Consider the following 15105-nt stretch of genomic DNA (forward strand, 5'->3'; position numbering starts at 1 on the left):
TACATATGTAGATGCTTCGAATGTGAAAAATAATCGAAACATGAATTCTTAATGCGAGTGAGCCCCATGAGTGCTTGCGACCATTTTGTTGTTTTAGATTTCTATTATTATTATATTTACATTTATTACTCAACACTCGACTCGACCACTCTCAGCAGTCTATCATCCAAATCTCGAGCATCATATTAACTTTTGTTTGTATGCCACTTTTACCTGGGGCCGAAATTTTCGAATAATTACAGTATCGCAACTGACTTAGTAAAGTGAAAAATTTGATAGTTCTTTAGTAATACAGAGGGGCTTGTTTTTCTAAATATTCTATTTATTTAAAATTTTTGTTGGTTTTAAGAGGGAAACGAAAACTATTGTACATCATACTGTACTGGAATGGGCGTATTAAAGCAATTTTTGGCCGGCCTGGCTGCGGCCTTCGGTGCCTTTTGTTTGGGCGCCTCAATTGGCTGGTCCGGCCCCATGGAGCTGCCGGTAACATCGGGTGCTGCGTACAATTTCTCGACCAGTCAGGATGAATGGAGTTGGATTAGTTCGATGTTAAACTTCGGAGCGGCTTGCGCTTGTGTGCCCGTTGGCATATTGATTCGTGCATTTGGACGCCGTCTAATCATGTTGCTCATAACGTTGCCATATTTTCTTGGCTGGGGCTGTATAATTGCAGCGCAGAAAGCGTTCATGCTGTATATTGGCCGGTTCGTTGTGGGTGCCTGCGGTGGCGCCTTTTGTGTTATGGCGCCCGTCTATACCACAGAAATAGCAGAGGTCAAATTGCGGGGCGTAATGGGCTGCTTTTTCCAGCTGCTGATCGTGCATGGCATTCTTTTTGGATTTATTGTGGGCGCCTATTGTAAGCCATTCCTCGTTAACGTATTGTGCGGCATCTTGCCGCTTATTTTCCTAGTAATATTCTTTTGGATGCCCGAATCGCCCGTATTTCTGGTGCAGAAGGGCAAAACGGAGAAGGCGGAAAAGGCATTGAAATGGCTGCGTGGAGGCGATGCGGATACAAGCGGCGAAATGGCCGCCATGGCGGCCGACAGTAAGAAGGAGAAGGCGACGTTCCGCGAGGCGCTGTCGCGCAAGGTGACCTGGAAGGGACTCGGCATCGCCATGACATTGATGCTGCTGCAGCAGTTGACGGGCATCAATGCGATTCTGTTCTATGTTAACGCTATCTTTGAGAAGGCCGGCACTGGCCTCTCGGCGAACACCTGCTCGATTCTGGTGGGCGTTGTTCAGGTATTTGCCACAATTGTTGCCATTCTGCTTGTGGAGCGGGCCGGCAGGAAGCTCTTGCTGCTCATATCGGCAATTGTGATGGGCGCCACCACCTTGATAATGGGTGTGTACTTTCAATGGCTGAAGGACGCGAAAGTTGGCTGGCTGGCCATTCTGGCAATTTGCCTGTTTATGGTCGGTTTCTCGCTGGGATTCGGCCCGGTGCCGTGGGTGATTATGGCCGAGCTGTTTGCGGAGGATGTGAAGCCCGTTTGCGGCGCAATTGTGGGCACCAGCAGTTGGTTGTTCGCTTTTGCTGTCACCAAATTATTTCCGCTCGTCCTATATCAATTCGGTCCGGCAATTACTTTTTGGATATTTACAGTCTTCGCAATTTTAGCTTGTGTTTTTGTGGCCATCTTTGTACCGGAGACGAAGGGTAAAACCATCGACGAGATTCAAGGTGTTCTTGGCGGATAATTTGCTAGTAAAAAATACTTATGTATTTCGCTTCGGCTGTCTTGAAGTAAATCTATTCAAAATAAATTGATATTTGATTTTCCTGATCACGATCGAAATTGTTTTTTAGCAGACAAGGTTTGTGATCTCATTGGAAATATGCATGCTATTTAGTTGGAGTGCAAGGTATTTGCTTGGCTAATGTCTGCTGGATTTTTTATTATATAATATCAACTTTTGTTTCTTTCCAAAATGTTAAAATGTGGGAATCTTTCTCTTGTTCTATCTCTTCCACTCCTCTAAGGTAATCTATCTATCGGCGAATTCGAGCTTAAGATTTTTCGGTTAAAGATGAAAGTTATATCTGCTAACATTCTATTTATTATAGTCCTCTCGGCCGACCCCTCAAAGTCTATATATTGATCAATATGAACAGCCGAGCAGATGTGGCCATGTCCGTCCGTCTGTTTCTATGCCTTTATCATAAAATACGTTTACGGTCCTCTCCAAAGCATATAAAGTTCCTTGTATGAGCAACTTTTTTGTTTTTCAAAGTATCTTGCACAAGTTTATTGAAGTTATTTACATTTTTCATATTTATGCTCCTAACATATGAGCATATATATATTTGATTAACATCGGGTGACAATATCATATAGCTATTATACGAACGATCATTTCCAATGTTTGGCTAAATTCGGTATTGAAATTTTACAATTGGTTTTTTTAGAATTTTTAAAAAACTAATTCCTTAAAAGGTCTTGCTGAGAATAGTGTCATTGACTATGCTGTCAATTTATTGTTTTACTGTTCTACTCTAACCTCGGTCAGTATTAAGTGCTCAGTTGTGAAAAGTTTGTTTAGCTACAGAAGTGTCCGTTTTCTAGTTGTATTTATTTTTAGTAAATTATAGAAATGTGCAAAATTTAAAATATGTCAACAAATGTGAATCCCTGTGGAGTGGCCGGACCTGCAGAAAAGGAAGTCCTCTCTGCTGTTGGGCCCACTGAGAAGGAGGGGAACCTGACTGGTGTTAGGCCCGTTGAGAAGGTCCTTGCTGCATTTATATGTGGTATGGATGTCGGCGGCTCTCCATTTTTTGAAAAGATTCCAGATTATTGGGGGCCCAAGAGGCATTAAGGAGGTCCTTACTGTCTTACGTCCACCCTTGGATGCTTGGTATGTATGCCTGAGAAGGAGATCCTTACGGATGTTGGGCCCACTGAGATGGACCCTACAGGTGCTGGATCCGCTGAGAGGGCGGGAATGAATGCAGGAAAACTCGCAGAGCCGGTTGGAATACTGATTGGTGCATTTCTCTATATCATTGACGGCCAAAAAAGTATGTATGATGCCTATTGGAAAATCGTTATCGATGCCTGTCGCTGGGCATTGATTGGTCGCATTTATGCAACGAACCTAGTTGTGGGTATTGTGGGCTGCTATTTGCAGCTTATGTTTGTTAATGGGATAATTTCCACATTAATCTGGATATCTGAACCACTTATATAAGTCAGCACGATGCGTACAACCATAATAATTGTTGATTATGCTTTATTAGTATTCATTTGAGGAATGGGGATATCATAGCTTATACTCTCGGTATGGTTGCAAATTTCTAATCAAATGTGCTGGAATGCAGATCCTGGTCAGTAAGGGATCTTAAACATTTACATTTTGTGTCTGTATGTTATGGATTGTATATATGTATATATATGTATATAATGTGTACATACGTGGTCCATTCGAAGCGTTAGATATTTAAATTAAATTTTATTCCCGACTATACAAACACTTGGCAGCTAAGCGAGGTATTATGTATATTTTCATAATATTTGATATTTGTATTGCTTTTTATGGGGTATATGATTTTAAATGTAGATGAGCATAATAAGGTGCTAATGGGGCATATATACATATATTTGATAATTATTCCATACGTTCAAAGCGTTTGCCACCAAGATCTCAAACTAACATACAAAGCGAGTATAACAGCAGCTTAACAGAGCTGGGCTGTAAGCCATATTTGCTTACATTACATTTACAGCGATAATAGTAAATCGATACATTTTCTTATCGAATTTAAATGCCGTTGGAATGTAATTGATTTTGGCGCAATTTGTGTGTATTCCACATTTCAGAGTGAGCCAATTTTGAATCTAGCACTTTTGAATGTAATATTTTTGACAGCTGAAATCAAAAGCACTTCTAACTTTATTTCTTACAAACACGGTTGAAGCCCTTTAGCTTACATATTTAAAATATATATTTAAATATAAAAAAATTGTTCATAAATGGGACTCATAAAGCAATATTTTGCCGGTTTGATAGCAGCCTTTGGTGCCTTCTGCTTGGGCACTTCTCTTGGCTGGTCGGGACCCGTGGGGACCTCCGTACTCGCGGGTGAAGCATTTGAGTTTGTGCCCACCCTGGATGAATGGAGTTGGGCTGCCTCGCTGTTTACTCTGGGCGCCGCGTGCATGTGCATACCCGTTGGAATATTGACATTTAGATTTGGACGAAAATTGATTATGCTGTTACTGATGTTGCCCTGTCTATTGGGCTGGGTCTGTATCATTGGAGCACAGCGTCCGTTCATGCTATTAATTGGACGTTTTCTATTGGGCACTTCCATTGGCACCTTCTGCCTAACGGTGCCCATATACACGACAGAGATAGCACAGATCGAGACACGCGGCGTATTGGGTTGTTTTTTTCAGCTAATGTTTGCGAATGGGATACTCTTTAGCTTCGTGGTTGGCAGTTTATGCAAGGTACTATTACTAAACATACTGTGCGGCATTTTTCCGGCCATATTTTTTGTGGTATTCATGTGGATGCCCGAATCGCCGGTATTTCTGGTGCAGAAGGGTAAAACGGAGCAGGCAGAAAAATCATTGAAATGGCTGCGTGGAAAGGATGCGGATATTGGCGCCGATATGGCTGCAATGGAGGCCGATAGTAAAAAGGAGAAGACCAATATTTGGAAATCATTGTCGCGCAAGGTCACCATCAAGGGCTTATGCATAACAGTTACGCTGTTGTTTTTCCAACAATTCACGGGCATTAATGGCATTTGTTTTTATGTGGGCACTATTTTCGAGGAGGCCGGGACTGGCTTGTCACCGGCGATCTCTACCATCATAATTGGCGTGTTCGGAGTTGTTGCATTGATACCGGCTATCCTATTTATCGATATGGCTGGGCGACGCATATTCCTGATTGTATCCGGCGTATTAATGTTCCTCAGCAGCTTCGTAATGGGCGCCTACTTTAAGTGGCTAATGGAGAAGAAGGTCGGCTGGCTGCCCATGGTCGCTATTTGTGTATTCGTCTTTGGGCTCTCGATGGGCTTCGGCCCAGTGCCGTGGCTAATAATGGCCGAGATGTTTGCGGAGGATATCAAGCCCATTTGTGGCGCCATCGTGGCCACCTGTAGTTGGCTATTTGCCTTTTGTGTCACCAAAGTATTTCCAATATGCCTGAGAGACATCGGTCCGGCAACGACATTTTGGGGATTTACTGTCATTGCACTCTTAGCGGTTATTTTCGTCATCTTCGTTCTGCCGGAGACGAAGGGCAAGAGCTTGGATGAAATCCAACAGGTGCTCAAAGGCAAATGAGCGAGGAATTATTATTATTATTATTATTATTATTATTATTATTATTAGGCAACAATAGGTGAAAGGTACTCCATATTTGTCTTAAAATCTAGTCGAACAATCGCCTATATAATCTTACATATTCGACTGAGCTTCGGCTTTAGCAATTGGTCGTGCTAATCAATTGGTCGGGCATAAAAATTTACAAAGTACAAATTTACAGTACAAATATGTATTAATATTTCTGATTTGAAAATAATACTATTAAACACCTCCTATTGCAGAAGAAGTTTACAACCTAATTGAATTTTCTTAACCCATTTTACAGATCTTAAAAGTTCCTTATATTAACTGCATATTTGTTATATATGATTTATTTATAGGATACTTTCCTCTGCTCCTTCTGCTGCTCCATTTGGAGAGGTAATCTTCCTTGGGATGCATAGCCTCTGAAAGTTGTAATGCCATATAGGAATATCTCCCAGTGTACTCTTTGGGAGTCGGGTGCAACCGACTATGCAATACACTTTTTTGACAGTGGAACTCTAGATTGACCAGGATTCAACAAAATACCTTCACATGTTCAGGTAGAGAGATCTCCTAGTCGGACATTCTCGACTGTTGTACACATCAGCTTGACATTGTCGGGTGCTACCGACTACGCAATACTCTTTATTACATGTTACTGAACTTTTCGTTATTTATACTTTTTTTGCAATTTCTGGTGGCAGAAGTGGGCGTGGCCCAAACATTACTTTGAAAACCTTTGGCTAGTGTACACTTAATTGGACAAGTCACAATTCCGTCCTAAACTTTCGCAATCTTCTAATTTTCGTGCCAGACAGCAATTCCAGATCGAGCAGCCTCATTCTATTTGGGGTTTTCGTTCAAAAACTAAATATAAAAAAATTTAAGCTTGGTATTTATTCTATTGGGACATGGGTGTCCTCAGGCAATATCTGGCCGGTCTCTCGGCAACCTTCGGTGGCTTTTGCTTGGGCACCTCGGAGGGCTGGTCGGGTCCTGTCCAGCATTCGATCCAGGCTGGCACCGCATACAAATTTACGGCCACCCTAGATGATTTCGCCTGGACCGCCTCGCTGTTATATCTGGGTGCCGCCAGCATGTGTGTGCCCTCCGGAGTGCTGATAGCTGCATTTGGACGCAAATTGGTTATGCTGCTGCTGGCCGTACCATTTTTTCTAGGATGGGCATGCATTTTATTTGCCCAACATGTGTGTATGCTGTTCATCGGACGCTTCGTTTTGGGTGCCTGCAGCGGTGCATATAGCGTCGCCGCGCCCATTTACACAACGGAGATAGCCGAGGTGAAGACCCGCGGCATTATGGGATTCTTTTTCCAATTGATGATCGTTAACGGTACACTCTATAGCTTCATAGCCGGTAGTTATTGTTCAGTAGAGACCTTTAACATATTGTGCAGTGTCATGACAATCGTTATATTTGTGCTATTGATCTGGGTACCGGAATCGCCCGTATATCTGGTGCAGAAGCACCAACCCGATAAGGCGGAGAGGGTCCTCAGGGGACTGCGTGGCGCCGATGCGGATCTTAGCGGTGAAATGGCCATCTTAATCGCAGATGCCCAAAAGAAAAAGGCCACCTGGGGCCAGGCATTCTCGCGCAAGACCACAATCAAGGGCATCTTCATATCCGTAATGCTGATGGTGTTCCAGGAGTGTACCGGCATCTGTGCCATCACCTTCTATGTGGCCAGTATATTCGAGGAAGCCGGCACTGGGATTCCAACGGGAGTCTGCACCATAATCATTGGCGTCGTTAGCGTTATTTCAACGATTCCGGCCACGATGTATATCGATCGACTTGGACGCAAAATGCTGCTAATATTCTCTGGTGTCTTGATGGGCATTACAACCCTTGTGTTGGGCTTCTATTATATGGGCATGAAGGACTTGAATGTCGGCTGGGTGGCTGTGACATCCGTTTGCGTATACGAGGTTGGCTACTCTGTGGGCTATGGCCCGGTGCCGTGGCTGGTTATGGCTGAGTTGTTTGCGGAGGATGTCAAGCCCATTTGTGGCGCCATCGTGGCCACCTCTACTTGGTTATTTGCTTTTGTTGTCACCAAATTATTTCCAGTGTGCGTGCTAGAGTTCGGCTCGGCGATCACGTTTTGGGGATTCGCTGTTATTTCATTTGCATCGTGTATTTTTGTCATTTTCTGTGTGCCGGAGACAAAGGGCAAGAGCTTAGATGAAATCCAACAGTTGCTCAAAGGCAAATAAACAAGGAATATTTTATATGACAGTTGAATACAGAAAGGTATACAACATTTAAATAATATTCGGGTAGCGATCATAGATCAATCGAATTTGTGAGATTATGTATCATCCTATTCTCTAAATGAATTCACTTTCTATTTGAGAACCATTCAAAATAACTTTATACATGATGCTTTTTGAGACAAAATATATTGGATTGGATCGACGAAGCATAATGTCTGTGTGTATCTCTTCGAGAAAACTTTGTTTTAATGTGGAATTGGGCGGAAAACGATTCACCTTTTCATGTATTTCCGCCGTACTTTATTGTTTTAAATTTTTTATTCATAGGTACTTGAAGCTATATTTGGTACGGTCTATCCAGCATTCTTTGGTGGCCTTTGTTTGGAAATCACGGCAGGATGAAGCACCTGGTCGTTCGATCTTGGCGCCTCTGCCTTGTGTATGCCTCTGGAGTATACATTGCTATTCATTGGACGAACGTGGACTAGCTGGGCGAGGAATATGGCCATTATATTGAACTGGGACGCTCTACTACCCCTATTGGAATATTCCCTTCCAATCACACAAAATTAAATAACAACACTTAGTTTTATTTTATGTTCGTTTTGATATTTATTATTTGGATTGCTTAGCGCGTCAACTTGTTTGTTAAAACAACAAAAGCCTTCAGTGTTGTTAAATTATTATTTACAACACAGTGTTTAAAACCAGATTTCACTTATTTCAACACTCAATATTCCAACAACCCCAATCAAATGCCGTCTAGCTGACATCCCATTGTTTATTTAATAAAGAATAGTCCGAGACCGTTCTGCCTCGTCAGAATCATTAAAGAAATCCGAAGAACCTTGTTTTAACTTTAAAATATAATATATTTATATACTAAATAAAAAACGTTTGCTTATTTGCATTTTTATGTACATATATAAATAATTTCTTTCTTACACTCCAAACGCAAGCAACATGCACAATTGTGGCGTTGCCCAATCGTTAGCCAACGATTGTGTACATGGCAACTCTGTGCTAATGGGCTACGTACCGTTATTTTACCAAGCGAGGAGTCAAATCGATTTATCGATTAATTTAATTTTTAACGAAGACTACCTGTTTTTCTACCCTTTACATATCTGTGTTATCTGTTCAGGGTCAACAATGCACGAGCAATAGGTATTGAGCATGCAGAGGGTTATGGAAACGAATGTAGAATGTTGAATGATAATTTACGTGCACCAATCATTTCTGCATTTGACTAATTTGATTTACATGGATGTGTCTATTGCTGTACTACTCGCACATTCAACCATTTCCATGTCCACTAGATATTGTCACTCGTTTCGTTACATATATTTGTTTTACCCTGTAGCCATTGCAAAAGCGTAAAATGAGGCATGCGCAACTGTATAAATAAGTACATTGTGTAATATCTTGTAAATCAATAAAAATCGAATATTTTTTGTAAAGAATAGGCTTGCTTTTTGACTGGACACGTATTTGAATACCATCTTCAAAACCTGAACCTGATCAAAAGATGTTAAAGCTGTTAAACAAATAAATTTCTATAGTTTAAGCTAAAGCGAAAGAAGAATTACCACCAATCACTTTCGACGAGCTTTTTACGAATCTCTGCTCACTGCCTGGGTATCTGCTAGTCGGGCACTCGCGTAAAGAGCATTCATTGTTAATGTTGTATTTCCTCGTATTCGTTAGCTCGCCCGTTTGTGTTGTGTTTTCCCTTAGTATTCGCTTAATTGCAGTTACATGCGCTCATTTGCCTGTTCCGGACGCTAACGGTAACGTCGCGCGTTTTGAAGTCACATGATTTAACGGAGGTAAAAAATGGGCGTAAAATTAAAATATTTTAAAAGGATCAAATTACAGTATAAAATTGATTATCCGGAATTTTATCAGGCGGTAAGCGCTTGATTTAATGCCTCCCAACGAGACATCTTAGAAACATTTATAAATGTTACCATGAGGCTTCTTTCAATTGGGATTTCGAATTATCCGTACGAAGCTGCGTATTGAGCAACACGGATAATCACAGTTCAATTACATATGTATGTTGTATGTACAAATAGGTACATACATATGTACATACATACATATAAATACTTATATCAAATTAGGAAACGCCCACTATTCATTGACCCATTATATCCATAATTTATATATGCACACGTGTAAATACTTATTTCATAATTATCGCTAAAGCTTCTCTCAGCAGATCAGTCTATCGTGTCCACTCGTGTTCGCATTTTATGTCTGCTTTTAATCCAATTTGTCGCAATCGCATTGTCATGTGAGTACGCTATGCACATACACATACATATGCCCTTGCATGTGCATCTATCTGCATACATGTATCTGCATGTGTGTGTGTGCGTGTTTTGGCGCCAAATTGACAAAGGCCTCGCTGGCCGATGAGCGCGTAAAAGCTCAGTGCTCTTTGAGTGACAACTGTGGTGAATTCGGCAGTGCTAGCAATGTGGGGAATATGCTAATTTCTAAGGACTTCACAATCGCACAATGCACCAAGTGAGTCAACATGTCTTTTTATGTTGATCTTAATAATATAGTCAAATATAGTTAATAATATGAAAGCATATTTAAACATCAAAAAGATATATATTTCGATTTTTAGAACGAAAGAAAGCTTTAAAACGGTTAGAATAACGTTTCTTATTTGAAATTAGGCAAGATTTTGTTTTTTTTTTACCACATTCCACTCTGAATAAAATCAAATCAAAAAGACATGTTTACAACGCTCGGCTACGATTTGAAATGCCTTGCAAGGAGTCGCAAACAAACCACTGCCGGAAACAACCCCCATTTGGGGGATAAATACAGACACAGCGTCAACGGACAGTCAGTAAGAGTCGCAACCGCATTCACAGTCGACGTTGCGACGCGTTTTATTTTACGCTCGCAACATATATTCCCATATTTAATTTTTTCTAAATTCGCCATGCAATTTCATAAGTGAGCATAGAGAATGTGCATAATTATAAATAAATCAAGAGTGTGGCGCACATAAATACAATGTGGCCCATGTAAAAATAAAAAAATACGCGAGTGGCTTCAAGTGTAGCGTGGAGCTTTCTGTGAAACCACGTGGCTGTGTGTATTAACACGCAACGATCAAAGTGAGCAATTGTTTATGTCAATAAATATATATATTTTCAAATTTGTCATTATTTATATAAAAAAAGCTAAGGCAAGTTAGGCTATTTAGTAAATTAAACAGCTTGAAAAATCGAATAGGGAAATGTCCGCTGTTTTTAAGTGTTTTTTTAGTGGCGCCCTCTGCTGTTCGCTTTTGGTAAACAGCTGACACAAATGGCGCTTGGCCGGCCAAGCTTTGCTGTCGTTGCCGTTGCCTCCGCCGCCGCCTCAGCCGCTGGCCAAAAACCTTGTAAACATTTCGCTTGCTCATTTCCCATTGATGCTCTCTCTTTATTACTTGCTCGCTCGCACATATGCATTTGCCTCTATTTGCCTGTTCTTGACAATGAAAACCACAATAACGTTTGTTTATTGTCTGTCTGCATGTGTGTCTGTATCCATTTGTGTGTTTGTATGTGGGTGTGTGTGTTATCATTCACCAGAACAGAAATGCTGGAAAGTAGGCTTTAAAATAAATGCACCTGTCAATACAATATTACTATGCATGTATACATACACTTGTGTTCAAAATAATAAGTACACTTACATATCTTGAGAATTTATGTATACATTTTATAAATAATATGAGGCTAGCTATGTTAGTGTGCTTATTATGTTGACTATAAGTGTATATGTACATACACACACATGTATAGTGAAAGCTCCCTTAAGCGAATACCTACCATACTTAAGGTGTTGTGTACGTTTCTTGAAGGAACTCAAAAATAACCCACGAAACAAATTAAAATTAATAATATTAAGTTAAGCTCTATTCATTCGATTCTGCCCAAAGCAGATTTTCGTTGGTAGAGCCTTCACTGTATATGTAAGTAAACCATTCATAATTAAGCCCTAAGCTGTGGGAAACGGACTGAAAGTGGAACTGTGACTGCGGCTGGGACTGACCAACTGGCACGGCCTTCAATCTTGGCACTTGGCCAAGTTTAGACGCAGCTGCGGCAGATGTCAACGTTGACAGCAATTCATGTTCAATGCAGTTTTGTAATATATGCATTTAGCCTAAAACCCTGACAGCCAACACACACCCACACAGCCCATCCACACCCCCACCATAGCCCAATATAGCTGGCCTCTTTTTGTTTTTATACCCCGAACCCATGGAGCATGTGCAAGAATGGGTATACTGGTTTTGTGCAAGCTTATGTGACAGGCAGAACAAGGCTTTTGTGACTTACTTGTATTCTTAGTCGAGAACTATAAAAGCTGGAGGCTTAAGAGGCCTTAAGAACGTAGATTCTTGCATTTTTTGCGCAGAACAAGACTTCCTCCGAGTGCATTAACTTCTTCAATCTTCGATAGCTCGCCCTTTTCCATGAAATCGATAAATATCGATATCGAGCTCTAAACACCAAATGTAGCAAACAAGCTCTCCTAAAGTATACACTGATTTAGAATATTTGACTGTTTGGGCAATCCCGACGGTTTTTCTACTTTCTGCCCTAACAACAAATTAAACAAGTGGCCCACACAATGCACATGCCACGCCCACATGCTATGCCTTCTCACTTGACAGTCCGCCAACAAAAATGAGGGCATAGTGGATGGGGCTGGTGAGGGGTAACGCTGGGGGTTGGGTAATTGGGGGCAGGTGACTATTTCGATGTGGGATACACCTGTTCGGCCTTAACGCTTGTGCCCGGTTTCCGGAAGAAAAGAGAAACAAAAAAGGAAAACAAAAACAACCGAAAAACAAACAAAATTAAATGTTAATGCCGTATTTTGTATGCTCTTTAAAAGGTTGATTATAAGCCTTTAAAATATGGACTAGCCCAGGGCCATCATACAGAATCTATAAACTTCTTCTAACTTTGTTAATAATATATAATATAATCAATTAAATTGATAAGTTTATATTTGGAACAAGGGTTCGTAGTTAAGGAAAGGTAGGTCCATGCAGCTAAACCCAAGGAAAAGCGCTGGTTCGAACCGTAAACAGGAAACTGTGGTAGTAAGAAATTAGGGAAAACAAAATTTAGATCCAAATATCTCCTTCTTATAGACTTTTAAATCTAAAAAATTGACTAACTTTCATGTTTTACTAAGACTTATTCATATTCTTGCAAATTTATAAATTTAATGCTGTGTTTCTTTTTCCTTGGGCTTGGGTACGTCTTTTTGTTTCGATAACATTATTGGTCTTTGTTTGGGTCTTACCCGCCGCTGCAGGGCGGAAGCGGAAAGGTTGGCATGCGGCAAGCAATTTATTTAAACGCCATACAAACAATTTGAAAACAATTTTTATTTCGGGTTGTTAGCAACACGCAATGCAGTTAATATTTAACGGCAGAGCCAAGTTTTCGGGGGTTGTAGCCAAGGTTTTAATACAGGATTCCATTTGTATAATGTAGTTCCTTGAGGCGCTGTAAAGTCGAAGTCGAGGTCCAAGGGTAAAAGGAACAGACAGCCAATATGGAATGGGATTGGGCTGTGGGCGGCATTACGGATGAGATACCGCGCACCACGGGACCCGAGTGCATTAACTACATGACCGATCGACGCCGATGGACCGAAACGGCGCTGCTGTCCGCTTTATTCATCTATATCATGCACGGGAACTGGAAGCGTTTGGCGCCCATACGATTGCCCCCGACACACGAGATACAGAAATCGCACAGTCCGATGCGGCTTTTCCTGCTCATCAGCATGTCCTTCGTCTTTGGCATTGAGATGGGCTTCAAGCTGGCCGGAGGTTCCATGATATTTGCACTGAATCCTTGCCATGTGCAAACGTGTCTGCAGGTAAGATCTTCTTCATCTCGGCAAGGGTATTAACTAAAGGCATTTCGTTGCTATCCAGATTTATTTGCTGGCTGCCAAGCCCACAAAGACAACGACTGCCTTGTTTCGTATACAGATGAGCAATTTGAATGGACCATTTCTGGCCTTTGTGTTTCCCGAGGTCGAGGGACGCACCTACCCCTTCGAGCAGGCCACCTATTGGATACAGCACGCGCTGCTCTACATTATACCCATTTACATCTTGAGAAGTGGTATTTAGCCTTGAATTTGTTGCATTTATCTCTTATCAATCGAGTCTACTTCTAGGCGCCTACACAATCGAGGACTTGGGTGACTTTAAGTGGGTCAAAATCGGCACGGCCTTCATGCTCTTCTATCATTTTGTGCTGCTCTCGCCATTATCCATCGTAAGTGACAGCTTGCAAGTACACTCTATGGGTATACAAATGATTGATTGACAGACTGACTGACTGACTGTCTGATTGATGATGAATGCACAGGTCGAACGGTAAGAGTTGGCACAGTAGTTACCTTTTGTGGCTGGAAAATTGGAGCAAAACATTTGTTGGGAACATTTTTGTTTTACAATCGAATCAGTTAAATGAAAACTTCAACTTTTATCTTTTCATTTGTTCGAATTGCTTAAAATTATCGTTAAAAAATGTGTATTCCACTCCTTCGTGTTGAAAATGCGAGGAATAGGGAAACTAGTCAGAATGATCCGAATAAAGGCGGGTTATACTTGTAAACTAATATTCCATTTTCATATTCTTTACAGTTAACGGGCATCAATCTGGATCATATGCTGTGCGCGGCCCTATCGGATCCGTTTCAGGGTCAAAACTACAGACTGTTCGCCTGTTGCCATCAGGCGCTGCTGTGCCCGCTGCTCAGCAAAGGAACAGTTTTGCTGTTCGGCTCCGGGAAGAGTCGATGCAATGAGAATGGCATACACAATAATGCCGCTGGGGGTCGTGATACGTATACGCCGCCGGGCTCGGAGCATGTGCTGTATCATCAGCTGCCGCCACAGCAGGAGTATGTTACAACGGAGGCGATGACGGGAGAGTATACGATGCCCACGACAAAGATTGACTAGTATAGCGCGAATATTGAGAACAGGCTATGTCTATGTCTATTATAACCGTCAATTTATTACACAATTTGGTTGAGATAGCCACACTTAGGTATGGTTTCTTTTAGAGCCCGTAACATTTTGTAGCTAGTTCCATAGTCCTGTTGCGAATTATATAGTGTACATAATATTCAAAATAAGGCTAAAAAAGATTTATGCTCATTGAGGTAATACTTCAAACTAATGAAACAGTTCGAAAGGTTCTTGTTCAATTATATGACTATTTTACATTTAATTTTGGTGTAAAATCAAAAGCATACAATAATATGTACATTTTTAAACATAAGCGCTCAAAAACCAAATAAATAAATAAATAAATAATCCAACTTAAACATACAGAACAGAAATACAACTTTTAAAATTACAACCGCCTTAATAGCAATATGGCAGCCTCAATATAGCTGCTGTTAAAATCAAAATATATCGATATTTGAGTGCTGCTGTTAATAACATTTGAACACATGTTATATAGTTTTGGGTGCCCACA

At 41.0% G+C, this 15105-nt stretch overlaps 3 protein-coding genes and 1 long non-coding RNA gene across 8 annotated transcripts; 3 read left to right on the forward strand and 1 right to left on the reverse strand.

Moving 5' to 3' along the window:
• Positions 1-231: 231 nt before the first annotated feature.
• On the forward strand, positions 232-1799 carry LOC135427936 (facilitated trehalose transporter Tret1-2 homolog). Its single transcript, XM_064681695.1, has one exon. It carries the CDS (start codon positions 388-390, stop codon positions 1711-1713), a length of 1326 nt encoding a protein of 441 aa, XP_064537765.1. The 5' UTR covers positions 232-387; the 3' UTR covers positions 1714-1799.
• A 727-nt stretch (positions 1800-2526) lies between these two features.
• On the forward strand, positions 2527-8153 carry LOC135428028 (uncharacterized). The gene is given in 4 exon segments (XM_064681818.1): positions 2527-3034; positions 4027-5320; positions 6247-7598; positions 7889-8153. Coding segments are annotated over 3 exon segments (2766 nt in total). The 5' UTR covers positions 2527-2877; the 3' UTR covers positions 7562-7598; positions 7889-8153.
• A 1165-nt stretch (positions 8154-9318) lies between these two features.
• LOC135427937 (transmembrane protein 164) lies at positions 9319-14817 on the forward strand. 5 transcript variants are annotated; one of them, XM_064681697.1, is made up of 5 exons: positions 9319-9390; positions 13093-13483; positions 13542-13734; positions 13790-13890; positions 14262-14817. In XM_064681697.1, exons 2-5 carry the CDS (start codon positions 13154-13156, stop codon positions 14580-14582), a joined length of 945 nt encoding a protein of 314 aa, XP_064537767.1. In that variant the 5' UTR covers positions 9319-9390; positions 13093-13153; the 3' UTR covers positions 14583-14817. The 5 variants fall into 5 exon arrangements, with proteins under 5 accessions (XP_064537767.1, XP_064537768.1, XP_064537766.1 ...); XM_064681698.1 differs by lacking the exon at positions 9319-9390 and adding an exon at positions 10032-10096; XM_064681696.1 differs by lacking the exon at positions 9319-9390 and adding an exon at positions 10524-10704.
• Positions 13500-14273, reverse strand: LOC135427946 (uncharacterized). Its single transcript, XR_010436181.1, has 2 exons — positions 14015-14273; positions 13500-13915 (listed from the first exon to the last, which is right to left on the reverse strand). It is a non-coding gene; the product is annotated as an uncharacterized LOC135427946 (long non-coding RNA).
• Positions 14818-15105: the final 288 nt, after the last annotated feature.

This window comes from Drosophila montana, unplaced genomic scaffold, assembly GCF_035044405.1.
Source record: "Drosophila montana isolate Dmon_TW-CO22-7 unplaced genomic scaffold, ASM3504440v1 contig_2438_1, whole genome shotgun sequence".
NCBI classification, from domain to species: domain Eukaryota; kingdom Metazoa; phylum Arthropoda; class Insecta; order Diptera; family Drosophilidae; genus Drosophila; species Drosophila montana.

What these genes read in the sequence shown, in the direction of transcription:
- LOC135427936 (XM_064681695.1), top strand. Translation starts at nt 388, where the DNA reads ATGGGCGTATTAAAGCAATTTTTGGCCGGCCTGGCTGCGGCCTTCGGT.
- LOC135427937 (XM_064681697.1), top strand. Translation starts at nt 13,154, where the DNA reads ATGGAATGGGATTGGGCTGTGGGCGGCATTACGGATGAGATACCGCGC. An exon ending in ATGTGCAAACGTGTCTGCAG is followed by an intron (nt 13,484 to 13,541) that starts GTAAGATCTTCT and finishes GTTGCTATCCAG; the next exon opens with ATTTATTTGCTGGCTGCCAA. An exon ending in CATTTACATCTTGAGAAGTG is followed by an intron (nt 13,735 to 13,789) that starts GTATTTAGCCTT and finishes GTCTACTTCTAG; the next exon opens with GCGCCTACACAATCGAGGAC.